This window comes from Castanea sativa, chromosome 4 (genome assembly GCF_040712315.1).
Source record: "Castanea sativa cultivar Marrone di Chiusa Pesio chromosome 4, ASM4071231v1".
Taxonomy (NCBI): domain Eukaryota; kingdom Viridiplantae; phylum Streptophyta; class Magnoliopsida; order Fagales; family Fagaceae; genus Castanea; species Castanea sativa.
Genome location: NC_134016.1, coordinates 30,538,139 through 30,558,639, shown reverse-complemented (window position 1 = coordinate 30,558,639; position 20,501 = coordinate 30,538,139). Strand labels below are relative to the sequence as shown.

The 20,501-nt window shown below is 34.7% G+C and overlaps 1 protein-coding gene across 1 annotated transcript; it reads left to right on the top strand.

The window, feature by feature from the left end:
• The first annotated feature begins 14,269 nt into the window (after positions 1-14,269).
• Positions 14,270-18,701, top strand: LOC142633135 (cytochrome P450 CYP736A12-like). The gene is made up of 2 exons (XM_075807402.1): positions 14,270-15,057; positions 17,700-18,701. Exons 1-2 carry the CDS (start codon positions 14,374-14,376, stop codon positions 18,531-18,533), a joined length of 1,518 nt encoding a protein of 505 aa, XP_075663517.1. The 5' UTR covers positions 14,270-14,373; the 3' UTR covers positions 18,534-18,701.
• The last annotated feature ends 1,800 nt before the right edge of the window (positions 18,702-20,501 follow it).

The window sequence follows — 20,501 nt, the reverse complement described above, 5'->3', positions numbered from 1 at the left end:
TTTCCCTTGTCTGTTGCCACTGGTGGAGGGACATTGGGCTCGGCGCTTTGGCTCGTAGTCTTCTTGGCACCTTCACCCTGTTCCTTCTCTTTATTGGAACTCGTAGGTTCTGTAGGAGTAGGAATGGGCTATGGGATCATAGGAGGGAGCATGAAAGATGCTGTCTCAGGGGCAGGGGTAACATGAGGAAGTTTTTCTATCACCTAGATGTCTAAGGGGAGCCAAATGTTCTCGGGCTTCCTCAACTCGGAAGTTGAGGGAATCCCTGCTACATTTAAAGCTTCCTCCTACACCTGTTGGCAATACTCTCGGCACAGCCCGGCGAACTCCTTAGTTAGCTGGTTTTCTGTCGCCACCACCCCTTCCTTGTAAGCAATCTTCTTCGCGGCCTCCATGGAGTCCTTGAGGGTACGAGCCTCGTCCTTCATCCTAGCAAGCTCCTTCTTCAGGTCGGAGTTTTCCTGTTGAGTTTTGGATAAGTCTTCATCCTTTTAACAAAGAAGCTTGCGTTGCCCCTCCACTTGGGTCCTCATTGTCTTCAGGCTGGCCTCGGCACCGTCCTTTTCCCTCTTCAGCTCCGCCAGCTATGTGATTAGCTTCTCATTCTAGGCAAGAGCTTGGCCTAAGGACTTTTCGGTCTCCTGCCTAAGCTCCAGTTCAAGTCCAGCCTTCTTTCGAGAATCTTCCACCCACTTCTCGGCAGCAAAGACTTCCTGGATGGCCTGTGGTGAAATATCAAAATGGGTGCACTATTAGTAACGCAAGTCTCAAGTACATAAGAATGTTTCTTACGATAAGGTGTAATGAAAGGATAAGGTGAGGATAAGACTTAGATACTCATCAGGGCCAAGTCCTTTTTTAGCGAAAGGAACAGATGCGGCTGGTTTATCTTGTCCAGGGCGTTTATGTCCTTGGGCAGAAGAAGGGGACGTTCTAAGGCATTGGCCAGGTGGAGAGCATGGCCTTGCTGGAACGCCCTGATACTAGACTGGCAGGAGATTGGTGTCCCATCTAGTTTAAGCTCGGGAGATCAGTTAACTGGTGCATGGCGTACCTCGGCAAGGTCCCTGTTCTCCCCACTTTCTACTGAAGAGGCACGTCCCTTGCCTTTGCTAGGTTTTTGTTGTTGTTGTTGCTTCAGCTTCTTTTGCCTCTCCACATCTGCCTCCTCGGCCTCACTCTTCCTCTTCTTCTTAGGCTCTGGAACAGAAGGCTTAGGATCGGAGGGAGGAGGGGGTGGGGGTAAGGACGAAGGGACCTACGACCCACCCGTTCCCTTTTTGGAGACTCTAGCGCCCCTTTTATGCATTAAGTGCCGTAAAGCATCCATATCTTCTTCTTCGGAGCTGGAATCAAGTTGTACAATCACCAGACCTTGTATGCCCGAAGTTTCAGTGAGTGCGCATTCCTCGTTCGAGAGGATAACGAGTTGCTCCTCTTGGGGACTCTCGGCTTCCACGAGTTGAAATTGGTCTATCTCCTTGTCCAACGATTGTTGCGAGGACGCTTGCTCTTCTCGAATGGTGGTTGTCTAGGAGTGGGCCGAGAGAGGAATCGTTGCGATAGGGCGAGTGTACAGGATGATGGTGGGATCGTCTGGGAGTTCGTGGTTGGAAAGGAAGCTGGGCCGTGCCACGTCTATCCTTCTGTGTCGTTTGTCTCCTACGATGATCGCGTTGTCGATTTCTTGGAAGTCTACTGATATAGGGTCGTATCCTAGTATCAGGTGGGCAGCTCTCACTTGTAGGTCTTCACTCACGAAGACTTCAGAGCGAAGGACATGGTTCAGGTCGGCAACGTTGCAGAGGCTGAGACGTAGGCGTACATGTTGTTTATCTGTGAAAAGAAACATCCGAGAAGAAGAACATGGTCAGACTAGTGATAAACATTAAGATAAAAAGTAATAATGTGCAATAAAGATTAAAAACGGTAAAGGCAACGGGACTGAATCAGGGGTTAGGAAATCTAATTCCTAAAGAGTCACACCTGGCTCTCCCCATTCGACTGGGCAGTGAGAACCGTCAGACCAGTTCCCTGAGGCGATGAGATAGTCGTCTTTCATGCCTTTGTTGGATTTGGGAAGACAGGAAATCAGCCTAACAATGCTAGACCTTGATTTAATGTAATATCCTATATTTTTAAATTTATGGCACTCATACATATAGACAATATCGTGCCATGTGAGGTTCAGACCCATTTGCTCGTTCAGAGCATCGACACAACCTAAGACTCTAAATATGTTTAGTGTGCATTGGTCTGGGCATAACCTATGGTTGCGAAGGTATTCACTGGTCACGTTTTTCATGGGGAGAGTCATCCCACCTTCTATGAAGGCGATCATGGGAATGAGGACTTCTCCCTCTCTCCTAGCATTACCTACGGCTTCTACTGGGCAGTATCTTAAGCCTATGTCATTAGGAATTTGGTATTTGGCCCTAAAACCCTCCATACCAGCGTCGGTATCAACTAGACACTTAAATCTACCCATTTGGTGGGAACTAAAATGAAAGTTTAAGGAAGGAAAGAGGTTTAAATGGTGGCCGAGGACAGAAGCCGAGAAGGAATGAATAAAGAAGAGTGAAAACTTACGGGAGTTGGCTATGTGATTCTTCACAAACTTCTGGAGAGAAAAGGTAATGATTGACACTTAGATGCGATTGATTTCTGAAAGAATGAATGAAGGTACAGGTTCCCAAGCGTTTTGACGTGCGGGAGGTGGCCTCGAAATTGAAATTCTCCCGCTCAAATTTTCAGAGCCAATCTGGGCCGTTGGATGCGTATCCCATCGTTGAACGTGGGGAACAGGATGTAACTTGCGGTCATAAATGCGTACATTTCAGGTTTCGAAGCGTCAGAGGCATTTTCAGGGAACGAAAGGACCCATACACGCGTGGCGGTTTACAAAGCGTGTGGAAGGTATGCTGGTCGGTTCAAAACTCTATTTCTCTCCTCGGATGGGAGGGAAAAATAAAGTTTTGAGGGGCTATTGTGGGGGGTAAAAGCTATTGAATAAACGTTTGGGATTTAGGCCTGATCGGTTGGTACCAGTCTGTTTTGATCAGGGCCTCTAGGCCCACAAGTCAACTCGCATTGTAGTAGTCCGAGGAGTTGTCCGAGGAGGAGTTTCCCCTCGGGCAGGTCCAGTAATGACCCTGGGACTTGCTAAATGGGTTAGAGGCAGAATTTTGGAAGAACTGATGAGTAAGAGGGTGATCCAAGCACCCTTTAGAAGCAGGGACATGCGAGAAATATCTAAGGAAAAAGTTGCTACCACCACATTAAAGGTCCTGCATCTACCTCCCTAGCCGCATTAATGGGGAAATGACCTCTGAACAGTAGAATTCAGCCTTCCTACTATTATTTGAAGACTTCAAGAAGGTGGTGGATCGGACAAGTATCCAAAGGGAAGATTTGTATGACACGTGGATGAACCAGTAAAGAAGAAGCAGTATATAAGGAGACGAGCGAGGAAAGAGAGGGGGATCTGAACTTTCTGCTGAGAAAAATAGGAACTAAGAATTGTAAACTTTGGCATAGAAGAAGAATATTTATACTAAGCGTCCTCGGCTTACGTCCGAGGAGGTCTCTTTGTCATATTCGTTTATCATTTGCACAGATTGTGGGACTCTAGCCTATTAATCAAACTTCCAACATCCCAAACCTAGATTTCAAATCCATACTCTACAAATTTCATTGTATAAGGCTTATTGGGCCTGAGCCCAACTTTAGTTTTTGGATCCGGGTACAATTGTGCACTTACAGTTGCAACTGGTAAAATCAATGCCAAGGTCACTAATGAGTAAACCAATTGATATAAAATATCATTTTTCATTTCTACCATCTTTTCATCAAGTTGTCCAACTTCTTTAAATGCTAAAAACTCTTTAGTGGACCGCATGTCATGGATGTATGTCTTAAGTTTTTTTTTTTTTTTTTGGGTAGAAGGATGTATTTCTCAAGTTGGTTATCCAAAATAATAAGTTGAATTGATGAAAAATCACATAGATAAAACTAAGCAACCAGAATCAATTTCTCCTTGTTGAATGCTGAAAAAAAGTTATCTGAGTTCAAACATGCAACACAAATTAACAACCCAGAATTTTCAAAATGACTATTAAGTTCTTGATGCTGCATATCTATAATAGTATAAAAAAGCTCCACATGATAATGATGTGAATTTTTTATGTTTTGAGTTTTTCGTCAGGATAGAGTTTGATTTAAATCATCCATATTAGGGACAATAATATTATTTTTCGCACAAAATGCAAAAACCTCTTCAAGCAAAGAGTTTCACCCATCATCTCTCATGACCTATAAACATTATTTTGAAATGTTAACCAACTTCATAGCATTCACAATATTTTGATCTTTTTGTTGTAATGCCTTTGACAATTCATTACTTAATTATGCCAAGCATGTCTTTCATCAAATGTAAATCAAACTCAAATTCAAATATTTGGAGTAAACCAATTAAGATATTTCTCTTTAACCCTACAACTTTTATCATATGGGCAAATGTTAACAAGAACCATGCGGTGCTTGTTAAGGTTAAAATAATGCAAGTCCTACTTAATAAAAAATTTAAGAAATAGTATAAAGCTAATCCTAAAACATATAAAGCTGACAAAATACTGATATAAAGACATAATTTCGACACAAAATACCAAAATTCTGGCATAAAATTTGGTCTTAACAAGCACCTTAGAGCACTAGCATTGAGGGGTGTAAATGTTTGCACCACTAGTTGCTATTTTACAACTCAAGACACCCAAAATCCACTCTATCTAGGTCTATAAACTTTTATTAAAATAAAAAAATTTGCAATTTATGAACAGTAAGGTTGCATATGCAACCTTTTGTAAAGAAAAAAATTATTATTTTTAATCTTGCAGTTGTGTGAGAAAAGAAAAGGAGAGTGGGAGGAAAAAGATAGAAAATTATAGTTTTTATTATTTTATTAGGTAGTTTATATTATTGTATTAGGTTGTATGTAAAAATAAAAACTAAGATATAAGATGAGTTGTAAAATAAGTTAGTAAAATGAATAAAATAGTATTTGAGGACACAAAATAGTTTTTTTTTTTTTTTTTGCATTCCCAAATGTTAATGCTCTTTCTATGTCCGTTAACATAACCCTATGATGTAAATAATAATGTTGTTTACTATAAAAAATTTGATTAATATATGGCATATATTAACCATTTATTTTATGAAATTTTTTATAAAAAATTTAAAAAAATTGTCAAATTAGGTGGTTACTTTTTTATTTTTCTATAAAAAAAATTCTAAAATATTTTAATAACGTATGCCTGAAAAAAAAGAAACTATAATGTCAACAACCAACCACCGTTTCTCAAAAAACGAAAACTCTGAGGTGAAAGATCGCAACCCGCAATAAATGAGTGCAGTTGTAAAGAAAGAACAAGCTAAAATAAAATAATTGTTAAAGTCAAAAGACTTGTATTGTAGTGTTTGTGTCCAATACTTTTGTGCATAGGAGGACAAAAGTATTAGACACGTTGCTATTTTTTTGAAGAATATTAGACACGTTGCTTTATAGAGTACCATTTGATTGAATAATACACCTTTCTCGTTTCTGCAGAATTGTTTCCAAACACATCTGATAGAATTTGGCTGCAGTGAAAGGATCAGGAGTCGCAAAAAAAAATTTAATTTGACACATCAAAAAAATTACTTTATTATTTTAATACACTATTTTACAATTTAGTGAATATCATATCTTTTATTTTTAAATTCTATACATTAAAATAATATTTACAAATATTAAAATAATATTAAAAAAACCAACAATATATAAAAATACAAAATAAAAAAACCCACCACTCCCACTGTCCTACAACCCACCATCAAAGATACCAAAACCATCACATTAAACACCATACAACCACCCAACAAATCACACCACCATTGCCGAATGCACCATTAAATCACACCACCACAACAATCCATAACCCAAAACTGCTACCACAACCATAGCACCACCGCCCACAACCACAAACACAACACATTGGAACCCATCTCAAATCTCACACCCACAACTCGATTAAGAGAAATCCGAAGGTGGGAGGTCAAAAGATGCAAGAAGGTTGTTGGCGTGGCATGAGGGACGATGTTGTGGAGGTCGACTATGGCTCTAGACGTGGCATGGCGAGATCGGCAGCGAGAGCTGTAGAGGACGACTATGGCTTTAGGCGAATATGGCAGGCAGAGAGAAAAAAAATCCAGATGTGAGAGAGAAAAAATCTATGGTTTCACTTTCTTAAATCACTCATTTTAGCCGAGGGAACTTTGAAGTTTGAAGGCATCCAATTAAATAAAATTATATTCAAAAGGTATTTATGTTTGGGACTTTTTTTTTTTTTTTTTAAATTACTTAAATAAAAGCTCAATACAAATCTGAAAAAGAAAAACTCTTTACTATCTTACATTCTTCTTTCAATTAGTTCCAGTGTTGTGTAATGATAAATAATGAGAATGATTATTCACCCAATAAATAAATTAAAAAAATTGAGGGAAGGGAGTATAAAAAAAATAAAAAATAAAAAATAAAAAGACAATTAGAGGAAGATATCACCCAGTAGAGAATGGAATTGACCAAATTTCGACGAAAATCCAAACTTGGAATTGTAAATTGGAGCGAGGAAAAAAAACCCAAAAGATTATTCACAAAATGTGAATCAAAATCCAAGCAAAAAGTTGGGGAAAAAAGACCAGAAAGATAGAAGAAGAAATACATCGGATTTAAGCCAAAATACAATGGTGGTAATAGGCTTTGTATTATTGAGTCTTTTCTTCTTCTTCTATTTTTTCTTTTTTTTTTTTTCTTGAAAAGGGATTATTAGGTCGTTAATTGAGAAGTATGAAGCCAAATATTTGATTCCTTCATATTTTTTTCCACATGTTTAATAGTAGCCACACGGGACTAAAGGAAGTTTATTCATTTTATCTTATTTTGCAGGAGTTTAGAGGTGATGCAAGGCACAATTAATTTATAGGAGAGTACTGGAGCTTAATTTTTAGAAGGAAATTAGCTTGGTTATCGTGACATTTGATAGTTAACATTTTTTTTATGAGAGAGATAAATAGTTATGCTCTTGAAGTCAAATAAGTAGTTTATATGGCTTGGAGATGCAAATATGCAGTAGTTAATGGCACCCAATGAACATGATTGGTTGCAGTTTATCTATTATTGCTGATGTCTATAGGAATTTGGATTGACCTAATCATATATATTTTGTTTTGAAATTTAGCATTGTACACTTCATTTTCTAGATTGTTGATAATTTAAAATCTGGATTCAACCTTTCTTCTATAGTGAGTAAATATGAGTTTGCTTTTACGCGTATAGTGAAAAGATTTATGTGCCTGTAATTAAGGCTTCGTTTGTTTCGATGTAAAATATTTTCACCCAACAAACACAACACTCATCACACACCTAGGTATTTTTGTAATTGAAAAATGTAGTAATCCCTAATTATAATGGATGTAAATCATTAACTTTTACCCAAAAAAATAGAAGAACCTCTGAGTGTAAGCGCGTGCTAAGAGGCTGGTAGAATTTAAGAGCTTGCTTGGTTTAAGAGTGAGTCATATTCCACCACTCATCAGAGCATTCAAAGTGTGAAATAGACAAGTGCAAAAGCATATAACATTATATGAGTAGAGGAGGTAAAAAATATTATATGACATTTATAGATGCCTACTCTAGATATAGAAGAGTCTACCTTTTAAGTAGTAAAGATGAAGCTGAAAACATGTTCATAAAATTGAAGATAGAAGTTGAAAATTATAAAAATAAGAAAATTAAAAGGCTTAGGTATGATAGAGGAGGAGAATGTGGTTCAACTTTGTTTTAAAAATTTTGTGAAGAAATGGTATTATTCATGAAGTCACTGTACCCCATATACTTGAACAAAATGGAATAGTTGAGGGGAAAAATAGAACCCTAAATGATATGATGAATGTCATGCTCAACATGTGTGGGGAGGCTATTCTTTTTGCATGTCATGTATCAAACATGGTCCCACATAAAAAGATTAGAAAAGCTCCATATCAACTGTAGGAAGGACGTGCACCAAACTTAGGGTACTTTAAGGTGTGGGGTTGTTTGGCAAAGGTTGGAATCCTTGAACCACATAAAGACAAGATACGTCCTAAAACCAAGGATAGTTTCTTCATAGAATATGCACAAAATAATCCTACCTATAGGTGCTTAGTTTTAGAGACTAACACCATAGTGGAGACTAAGGATGCTGATTTCTTTGAGCATATTTTTCCTATGAAGAGAATGAGACTCACTAATGAGTCCTCATGAATCATACCCCAAGTGAGATCAAATTCAAACTTAGATGAAAGCCACTCAACACAAGAGTTAAGACATAGTAAAATACCTAAAAATGGAACCAACTTTGGGCTTGCCTTTTGTTAGGATTAGTGCCCTTAAATCCTATTGTATGATGCTATGTATGATATTATATATGACATTGTGTATGACTTAATATTGTGATTAATAAAGTTGTTTTATTATTATCTAAAATAATGGTAACATGAATATTTGGACATTATCATATAATCCATGAGATGCATAGTATATGATTTAGTCACAGAAGATATAAGTCATAAGTTCTTTGTAAACTTAAAATTTATAGTTCGTAGTCGGTGATGAAATTGAGCATTTTATCTGCGAAGACTATAACGTATCAACTAAAATGATTTGTCTTGATCATGGAAGTGGGGACTTCTAGTTGATATGTTGATATGTTTTAAGAGTTAAGACATATTGAACTGGATTGCTATGAGATTTATTATTCTCCTAATGACTGTCAAATGAATAATAAATCTCACGAATTCTATTTGCATGAATTCTTAATCTTGAGAGAATAATGAACCTAATCATAAGATGTAGGTTACTTTGATATATTATGAGTGAAATCTAAAGTTACGATCAAAACCTCAGTATGTTGGGCAGCCACATTTAGTGTTGATGGAACATATATTCTCAAGATGGAATTCATAATCTTTTAACGAAGATATAAAATATTCCCTTGAGATAAGTTTAATGGGTTTGGTTATTCAGAGTATTAGGCCTAACCACTTTAGTAAGGAATTACTAAAAAATATATATATATATATATATATATATATATATATATATATATATATATTTATGAAATTGAATTTCATAAATATATGATGAATAACTTAAAAGATTAAACCGGGTACTCAAGGATTAAGATGTAGTAATCTTCAAAGTGGCAGTCTACATTTATAACTTTGTATTATTACGAATATTTTACGAAGGAGTTGTATGTATAATAAAGTCTTGGGAGAAACATACAGAATTTTTTATGAAAAAATGAAAAAAAGAGAGACATCATTATGAAATGGTGTGTATGTGTGAGTGAAGCCACTCGATTATTCTCCCTTGGAAACTGATTAAGAGACCACACTTCTTAGGCGTAAAGTGGAATTGGAGTGAAGATTAAAAGTGTTCCCAAATACTTTCGATCTTTTATTTTAAATTTCATCACACCAAAGTACGCTATCTTGTTATTAAATTCTGAAATTTGCATAATGCATGTTATCAATCATGAATGAAATAGATCTATGTTTGTTGCTTCTGCTGTGCGTTTTGTATGAGATACAAAACCAGATTTCCCAACAACTTTATCACTGCTTTTCTCATTGAAGACAACCCAAAAACTTATCAAGAGGCCATGAAATCAGTAGATACAACCTTTTGGAAGGATGCAATCCATCGTGAGTTAGAATCAATTATGGCTAACCATACATGGGAATTAGTTGAACTCCCTAGAGGATGCAAGACCATTGGTTGCAAATGGGTGTTTAAAAAGAAATTAAAAGCAGATGGGTCCATAGACAAATTCAAAGCTAGACTAGTGGCAAAAGGGTACACTAAAAAAGAAGGGATAGATTACTTTGACACTTATTCACCTGTGACAAGATTAACTACAATTAGGATTCTGATTGTTATGGCCTCAATACATAAATTTATTGTTCACCAAATGGATGTCAAAACAACATTTTTAAATGGTGATTTAGATGAAGAAATTTACATGGACCAACCAGAGGGTTTTGTGCTTCAAGGATAAGAAAGTAAAGTGTGTAAACTTAGAAAATCATTATATGGTTTGAAACAAGCTCCTAAACAATGGCATGAAAAATTTGATAACACTTTAATTTCTAGTGGATTTGTTGTGAACGAATCTGATATATGTGTGTATAATAAATTCTCTAGTGATAGTGGTGTTATCATATGCCTATATGTGGATGACATGTTAATTTTAGTGTTGACAAAAATTGTTAACCTATGTTTAACAATAATTATTAGATTATGTTTAAAAAATATTGTCAAATTATTTTTATAAGAATTGTTAAATTATGTTTAACAAGAATTGTCAAATTAGTCAAATTCATTGGACATAATTTCACTCATAAGCTTTTTGGCGTATGAGTTTTACTAATGTGAGTAGTGCACATTCAAGATAATGTATCTCTTAATTACAATCCCTTGTTTTAAGGGAAAACCCTTTGATTCCAACCACGTCATCTTTACATATAAGTTCATTTATTTTCATGTTTAAGGGGATATGTGTTTTTATTTATTTGTGGCTGCACCTAATAATTTATTTAGGTTGTCTACGTACCCTTGACGGGGCTCAAGCTAATTCGTAGTTCTTAATTTTAGGTTTTAGATTTAAAATCTTCAAATTGATTTTGCCCAATTTAAATCATGGATATTTAATTCAAATACTTTGTGTTTAATTAAGCATTGACTTAATTTTGCTTTTGGGTGAGATAATTGGTTTTAATTTCAAGAATAAGTCAAGGACCATGTTCTTTGGGAAATTGAATCAAGGATTCTCTCTTTGAGAAGTTGAATGTTCAAGCAATTTTCCCTTTTCTTTCATTTGCTTTCTTGTAGGAATTTTGATGATATTTGGATTGAGGTTCCCAAATTTAATTAAGGGAAAGAAAACTCCTTTGAAGCAATTTTATTTTTTATGAACATGTTTTAGGAATTGAGAATTGGAAAATTTTCTCAAATCAAGTTTTATAGTTATTTTATTTTGTGAATTATTAACTCCAATCTTGATTAAGAAATTAGGAGTCCCCAAAAAATTAATCATGTTAGAATTTAAAATAATTTTAGGAATCAGGGACTTCATTGAAATGTGGTGGAGTCGAGGACTCCATTAGTTTGGTAGAGTCAAGGACTCTATTAAAATATGATAGAGACAAAGAATCCATTAGTTTGGTAGAGTCAAGGACTCCAATAATTGGGTAGAGTCAAAGACTCCATTAAAATATGGTAGAGTCAAGGACTCCATTAAAATTTGGTAGAGTTAAGGACTCCATTAAAATTTGGTAGAGTCAAGGACTCCATTAAAATGGTAGAATCAAGGATTCCATAAAGTTGGTAGAATCAAGGATTCCAAGTAATTGGGTAGAGTCAAGGACTCTAGTAGAGAAAACACTGAACCAAAATTTAAGAGAATTTTTATTTGGTAATTTTCAAATAGGATTTACGAGTTAGAGACTCGTATCTAAAACTTCATGTATGGAGTTAGGAACTCCTCATGAAACCCAACCCTATTTGTTTTACCAAACAAAAATTCAAATTTGAAGAAGAGAGAGAGAGGTGGAGATTTTATCAATCCCTTTCTTTTATAAATCTCCACCTAATGTTGTGTGTTCCTCCTTTGCTTGTTGCTCTCTATCTCTGTCTGTGTCTCTCTTTTTTTTTTTTTTTTTTTTTTCTCTATGTTTTGTTGTGTGCGTGCTTCTCTCCTTTTTTGTGCGTGTTCCTCTCTAATTTATAGAGGAACTAAGAAGCAGTTTTCCCCTATTTTTTCTCTTGACTAATCAGTTCATGGAGTGATTTGTGTCAGTTTTTCTTTTGCAATTCCTAATTCATGTTCAGTCGTGCCCCTCTATTTCAACTTTTCAGGTAGTTGGCAGCTATTCCACTTCTTTTGAGGTGTGGGGTTTTATAGATATTTTGTTTTAATATATATATATATATATATATATATATATATATATATATATATATATATTTTCTTTTGGACCCATGTGATGTCAATTCCCTCATTTTTAGGTGATGTGTTGCAAGTGCAACTAACCATTTCCCTTTCTACGTTCCTTTCCTTGCATCTTTGATTTTTTTTTTTTTTTTTTTGCTGAATAAGAGCATCCACATCAGTGGATGCAAAATCATGTAAAATGAAAAAATAGATCATTTTTACACATTTTTCCTAAAAAATGCTATACATCAGTGCTTCTAAAAACATGTAAAATTGTGAAAATTCATGAACGAGCTACAGTAACCGTGTAAATACACACGACTACTGTAGCTCGTCTATTTATTATTTTAATCCTTTCCCGTTCGCTCCTTTTTTTCTCTTTCTCCTCCGGGCTCAACAATCTCAACAAACTCAGGAACATCCACAGACAAATTAAAAGAGATACACTTGCTCAAAAAAAAAAAAACACACACACACACAGAGATACAAACACACCCACACACAAACAAACCTACACGGACAAACAACAAAGAGACAGATCGGTGCTTGATCGGAGCTGGGTCTTGCCTGATTGGAGATCGGAGCTGGGATCGGTGGTGCTGGGGATCGGAGATCGCGGCTGGGCTCGGTGGTGCATGGATCGGAGATCGGTGCTGTAGATCGAAGATCGGAGCTGGAAAATGGGTAGAGAGATGGGTAGAGAGAGAGAGAGAGAGAGAGAGAGAGAGAGAGAGAGAGAGCGAAAGAGAAATGAAGAGAAGGAGAGAGAGAGAGACATGAATCAGAAATGAAGAGAAGGAGAGAGTAAGAGAGAAATTAATCAGAATTGAAGAGAGGCGCGCGTATAGGTAGTTGGAGAGAAATAATAAAAAAAAAGTGAGGAAATTATTATTTAATTAATAGAGGTGGTAGGATAGATGAACTGATGTGGGTGATTTGTAAAAATGAATGTGTAAAATTTTAAAAGGAGGTTTTTTGTGTAAAATAGACGGAATTTTTACACGAGCTGATGTGGTTGCTCTAAGGCAAACCTCCCATCTTTGATTGTGGTGGTATGTGTGGCCAGAGATATTTTATTTAACCACACGTCTCACCCTTCAACATCTTATCATTTTTTTAAGAGGACGTATATTTTTGTCCCCCATAAACTTTTTCAAAACTTTTATATTCTTTCATAAATGTTGCTTGAACATTTTTTATGTAACCACGTTTTGCTTTTAAATTTCATAATTCAACAATGCCCCCCGAGTGTCATGTGAGAACGATGACGATTCTTGCGTGACACTCGTATATTGATTTTTGTTTTTGTTTGATTTTCTTTGGTGTGGTTTGGAATCTCCTTCTTTTTGAATTTGAAGTCCCAAGTGGCATGTTGATTTGGCTTCGACATCTTTTGCCTTGAATTTTTTTTCTTTGTTTGAACATTGATTTGCACTTTATACTTATGTAAATTTTCTTGTGTGCATAAGATTGATCACTAATTTAGTGGGAAATGGTTTTTTTTTTTTTTTTTTTGTTGAGATGCGACTGAACTTAGTAAATAATACCAAGCTACCTATGTACCTGAAAGGGGATCAAGTCATCACGTAGTTCAAAGGGGTTTTTCAAAAGGGAGAATTGTTTTTTTGAAGATGTGACTGAACTCAGTAAATAATACCAAGTTGCCTACGTACCTGAAAAATGATCAAGTCATCACGTAGTTCAGGAAGGGGAACTTTTTTTGAAGATGTGACTGAACTTAGTAAATGATACTAAGTTGCCTACGTTCCTGAAAGGGGATCAAGTCATCACGTAGTTCAAAGGAGCAGAGTTTTTTTTTTTTTTTTTTGTGCCCTAACTTTTGCCTAGGTTGCCTTATAAAAATGTGTTCAACCTAACGGAATTATACTATATATAACTAGGGTTTTAACCTTATTTTCTAAAAACCCCCTTTAGTAATATTAACTATAAAAGTTGACCCCATAAACAAATTTACTTAAATACCCCTCCTTTTAATTTTTAATTTTTTTTTTTTTGGGTATTACAATTAGAATAGTCAAATATTTGAGGTTTCAATTCTAAGATTTGAAGGGCAGGTAACTGCTGACTGGCGAGATTGGGCTGACAATATGATGGGATAATTTTTTGTTGAATTTAGCGACGCAATTATTGTACCGATCCTGAGTCTAATTTACTAGTTTTTATTTATAATGAAACGTACATTAGCCATTTTCCAGTTCCCACTTTCACAAGAGTTCATAAATTATAATCCCCCAATTCCAAACACCTCTTCAGTCCCATACCTTTCCTCAACTCAATTCCCTAAATGTCTCCATTGACATTAGCTATTTTCCTTCTACTATCCATCTGGACATTCATACACATCCTATCTCGGCCGAAGGACCCCAAAAATGAGCCTAAACTCCCACCGGGCCCTCGTTCCTTACCAATCATCGGTAACCTTCACATGCTTGGTAGTCTCCCACACCGTGCCCTCCATAGCTTAGCCAAAAAATATGGACCCATCATGTCATTACGGCTTGGTCATGTACCAACTATTGTGGTCTCGTCTCCCCAAGCTGCCGAGCTATTTTTAAAGACCCATGACACTATTTTTGCTAGCCGACCTAAACTCCAAGTCTCTGAGTACTTGTCTTATGGTACCAAGGGCATGGCTTTCACCGAGTATGGTTCATATTGGCGCAACATTAGGAAACTATGTACGTTGCAACTTCTTACTGTTTCAAAAGTAGATTCATTTGCACCTGTGAGGAAGGCGGAGGTAGGATCACTGGTGCAGTCACTGAAAAAAGCCGCGGCGGCACACGAGGTCGTGGACCTTAGTGGGAAAGTGTGCGAACTTAACGAGGAAACTACGTGTAGAATGATATTTGGACCAAGTAGTGATGGTAGATTGGACTTGAAAACGCTTATTGAGGAGGTCTTGAGCTTGGCGGGGGCTTTCAATCTAGCTGATTACGTGCCTTACCTTGGGGCACTTGATCTACAGGTATGTAAGTTTCTATCGATTCAACTTTATCCGAGTCTTATTAAATCTTTATGATTAGCTGAAGTGACCACGGTATTTGGAGGAGGATTATGAAGTTTGGCTTGATTTGCTAAATCCAAAATCCGATTCAACTTTGCCCTCTTCCATATATAGCCAAATCCAAAATCCGATTGGTTTATTATTTATTTATTTTGTTGGAAAACTTAAAAGGATGTGTTTAGCAAATAATTTTAGAATTTTTTCTTTATAGAAAAATGCAACTGAGTCTTTTGACCATGATATATATATATATATATATATATATATATATATATATATATATATATATATATAAAAGTGATATAAAACCTTTTCTAAAATAATCAATTAATAGGAATATTTAAAAAAAAAAACTTATTTAGAAATACTTAAATATCTCTCCCCCAGATCCTGCATCTTGAACCCACTCCCTTGATGATAAATTTTTCTATTTAAACTTTATGGTTGTGATAAAAGAAAAATAAGACATGTTTAAATCTAAGATTTCAAATCTCCGTACGTAAAATCTTTGCATAACACGGCGACCTTGAAAATCACATGCCCAATATAATTCCCTTTTATTATTTCTAGTATTATATTGTTTTGTACCTTTCTCAACAATTCTTTTACTCTTTTTTTTTTCCTTCTTGCATTAATTCCTTACGCTTCGATAAGTAATAAACTAATCTTATCTCCTACCGCCCTATTCCAATTCGACAAGACTACAATATTTGCAATTCACAAATTTGGACTTCAATGCCACGCATATTTATGGAGTAAACAATACATTCACGCATGCTTTGTCACAATTGTTCTATTATTATTTTTTTTGATGAAACAATTGTTCTATTTGACATAATGTGCTTAGTAGTTTGTTATTATAATATAAACTCACAATTTTTTCTTTATTATCCAGTTTATCAAGTAGAAAGGTTGTGAAAAACTTAATAGTACTAACATTATTGTGGAGTAAATTATAATTCTTAGAAGGAAAATAAAAAGAAAAAAATAAGAAAAGAAATGATTATTCTAATTTCAAGCTACTAAATCATAAGATGATCATTACGTTTTCTTGCGTATTTTATATTTGAAAAATGATAGATCATAACTATATGTACAATTTTTTGCACAATTTTCTACGTGACAAACGGTGAGTAATGAAGAAAAAATAATTATTTCATGTCAATCTATACTTCTATCACTCACAATTCACTAAATGACATGTTGCGACAAAAATGATGTAGATAGTTGTAGTCTTTGCATTGTTCTTTATATTTCTACTTCTATTATTGTTTTAAAATGTGGTTGTATTCTTTCTAGAACACAACGCTATGAACGTTGCCTATGTAATGGCTAAAAGGATATAATCATCCACGTGATAATTAAAGCCTGGAACCTAATTAATTTTTTTTTTTATAAAAAAATTAGAAGCGTGAAACCTAATTGGTTGGAGACTTTATGGTTGGGTGAGGTGTCACCTAATTAAATTTATGAGTGATAAAGCATGAAACCTAATTAATATGGGTGGGTGAGGTGTCACCTACCTATTGGTGGAGTGGATTTATTGTTGATAAGGTTTGTGGGTTTAATATTACTTTTGTACTTCGTGAGTATGTGGGTTTAATTTTTTTAAACAGTACTTTTTTTTTTCAAAATTGATTTTATTAGATTTTAGGTAAAATTTATATACTGTACATTAGACTTTCCAATTGAATTCACACTTGGTTTCATTAATTAATAAAAAAAGCATATAGTTTTATCTTTACCAAGAAAAATTAAATTCAATACAAAAATAGAGATAGACTCCAAGATGGTTGTTTTATTAGTAGTTGCCATTTAAAAAAAAAAATTATGTGGTATAATATAAACTTGATTATTGGTATGCATTTGATCTTTTTTTTTTTTTTTTTTTGCATTATCATTTTGTACTCTGTCATGATGAAAAATTAAATAATTAATTACTATTATAAATAATTAAGACACTAATAAAAATAATAACTAAGACAAACTATAATATTAATATTAATATTATTATTAATAAGAAGGTGAAACCATAATTATGAAAGAATTACCTAATATATAGTTTGTCTTTTTTGGTAAATTACACCTCAAATTGTAATTTTGATAAATGCATTTTTAATAACTTTTACCAAACGTTATGCTTTTTAAAAAGTCCAATTTCATACTGTATTTAATAAAATCACCATTTTTTCAAAACGCACAATTTCAAAAAGTCACTTTGATGCTTCATGCTTCTAACACAGAAATAAAAAACTCAAGTCCTCTCCCCAATTATTGAATTATTAAAAAAAGATATAACTGAGCATAATGACTAAGATTGCATTTTGCATGAATTACGTGGATCTGGTTTTACCATTTTCATGTTCATGCTCATGCTGGTTTCCCTTTGTAATGAATAATTCTTCATTTTTAAAAAATTTCAATACAAAAATTCAATTAAGGAATTGATGTGACAATTTGGTTACGTCTAGTATTGAGTAACTGATGTAGCACCATTTACATGGATGTATAGTTACCACATCAATTTGATAGGTATATTTTAAGTAAAATTTGCAAAATGGTACTGTTAGCATTGTGATTTTCAAGCTATTTATTTCTATCAGGGATTGACACGACGCATGAAGAAATGTAGCAAGGCTTTGGACATAGTCTTGGAGAATATCATTGAGGAGCATGAAAAAATTCCTAGTAGTGGTCAACAAGTTCGTGAAACAGACTTTATAGACACGCTGCTTTCTTTGATGAACCAACCCATGAATCCTCATGATGAGCAAGTATACGTTATTGATCGAACAAATATCAAGGCTATCATACTAGACATGATTTCGGGTGCATATGACACTTCAGCTGCTGTGATTGAGTGGACCTTTTCTGAACTCTTGAGGTATCCACGAGTGATGAAACATGTACAGGAGGAGCTAGAACGTGTAGTTGGAATGAATCGGATGGTGGAGGAGACTGATTTGGCAAAATTACCATACTTGGATATGGTGGTGAAGGAAAGCTTGAGACTTCATCCTGTTGGACCATTACTAATCCCACATGAATCCATGGAGGACATTGAGGTCAATGGACATTATGTCCCCAAGAAATCACGAATAATAATAAATTTTTGGGCTATTGGACGAGATCCTTGTGTGTGGTCTGATAATAATGTGGAAGAATTTTACCCTGAAAGGTTCATAAATAGTAATATAGACCTCAAAGGACATGACTTCCAGCTTATTCCATTTGGTTCTGGTCGCAGAGGGTGCCCTGGAATGCATCTAGGCCTTACAACTGTTAAATATGTTCTAGCTCAATTACTACATTGCTTTCACTGGGTGCTACCTAGTGGCATGTTGCCTAATGACTTGGACATGAGTGAGAAGTTTGGGCTATCAATGCGACGAGCCAAGCACTTGTCTGCCATGCCAACTTATCGCCTACTTGGTTAAATTTATAAGAGAACTATGATATAATCTTTAAGAAGGTTTTACATATTCAGATTTGTTGTGCACTTGGTTTCGTTGTTCCATATGAATAGCTGAAAAAATTGTGGCACCAAATAAACTCAAGTTACCTTGAACTATATCTTAACTTGCCTAGTTTTGGATTCAAATTTATTTTGTGTTCACAAAAATAGAATATTATAGGTTGGGAACTTTTGCAAAATATTTTATTTTTATAAATAGAGTTGGTAAATTGTTACAATATTTGGTAACGTGTGCTTTCCTAAAAATTGTAGCTTCAAAACATTCCTTCTTTGAAATCATATCTTCAATATTGATGCTGAAATTATGTCTTCAAGAGATGTCTTCAACGTAACACAGTTTCAACATTACGGTTAAAATTGTGTAAAAAAAAGAAAAAAAGAAAAAAGAAAAACACTCGCAAGTTACCATGCTCGTATTAGTTTTAGCGGTTAGCAATGTTACACTTACACCACACAAAGCCCAACATGTTGGAGTGTAATTTCAGTCATAATGACCTCTAGAATTAATTAGGTTCAACCTAATTAGAATTAATTTTTAAAACTATGGAGATGATTATCTATTATTGGAATGATGGAAAAATAGTTTTCTAAATAAAGAAATTCTACACTATCTCTTAGGATCATCCCTTGTTTACTTGTCCACAATCATTTACCATTTAAAACAATGAGAATTAAGCTTTGTGTTGATTTTTAATTAATCATTCAAGTACCAATCAAAATTAACCAAGTTTAGTGCCATGCATGCTTATTGTAGTACCATCCTTGATCAAACCCTTAATTTTAATTCAGGAAAAAACTATTATGCCCTTAAATTCTAGACCTATTATGATTTGATTTTAACTTTACGTAAATTTAATTTGGAAATTTCAAAAAATGCAAAATGACTATTTTATTCTAGAAATTAAATTGCTCAAAAATGAAATTTTAACAGTTGCCAAAGTAGCATCTCTAACTTTATATAATTTATGTAATATGGCTAAAAGAGTTCTCAACAACGCTGATTGACCCAAAATTATTGTGATGGAATACTATAAGAAAACTATCAAAACAAGTATCTTTAAATTACACACGAAATCATACATTTATGTTCTTAATTTGTTCCATAGTTGTTTTACTATCATATTAATAACTTAAAGTAGTCTAATATTTTAATAAAAGTTTGCGGGGATGATATTTATCTAAAAAATATTTAGGGATGACAAAAAAATCAATGCATCCCTACTAGGTCAGTTATTTGTAAGAGGATTCACATATAATCCCTACTAGGAAACAAAATGCATCTTATGTAATGCTTGGGAGAAGACTTTGGAGCATTTGTTTATAGATTGTCCAATAAGAAGAATCATGTGGGGAAATGAACATCTCTTCCATATTTGAGTGGGTACCGCACTACAAAAAAAAAAAAAAAAACAACGTGGTTATTGGACGATTTGGCCTATAGCTGCTCTTTTTTTTTTTTAGCCGTGTTTTCAGCTGTGGCCCGTGAGTATAGGTCTGATTGGTCTATAGCCGCGTTTGTAAAAACGCGGCTATATGACATACTTTAGCCGCGTTTGTAAAAGTGGCTATAGGGAACAGCCATATTTGAAAAACGCGGCTATAACCCTTTTGTTTTTTTTTTGAATTTGGCTATAGCCGCGTTTTATTCTTTTCCCAGGGTCAGATGGCAAATGCCTGTCTACAAACGCTGCTATAAGTTTTACAAGCGCAACTATAGGAAACCTGTCACACACTAAATTTCAGCTTCTTACTTGTTGACTTGTTGCATTCAATTCCGGAATTGAATGCAACAAAAAAAACAAGCTGGAATTTTCTCAATCAATAAAATCATAAGAAGTAAATTTCCAAAGACATCAAAACCCAGAGATCAATAGTTGGAAAGATTTACAATTGATCATATTCAGTTATTCACTACCTACATATTTTAAGA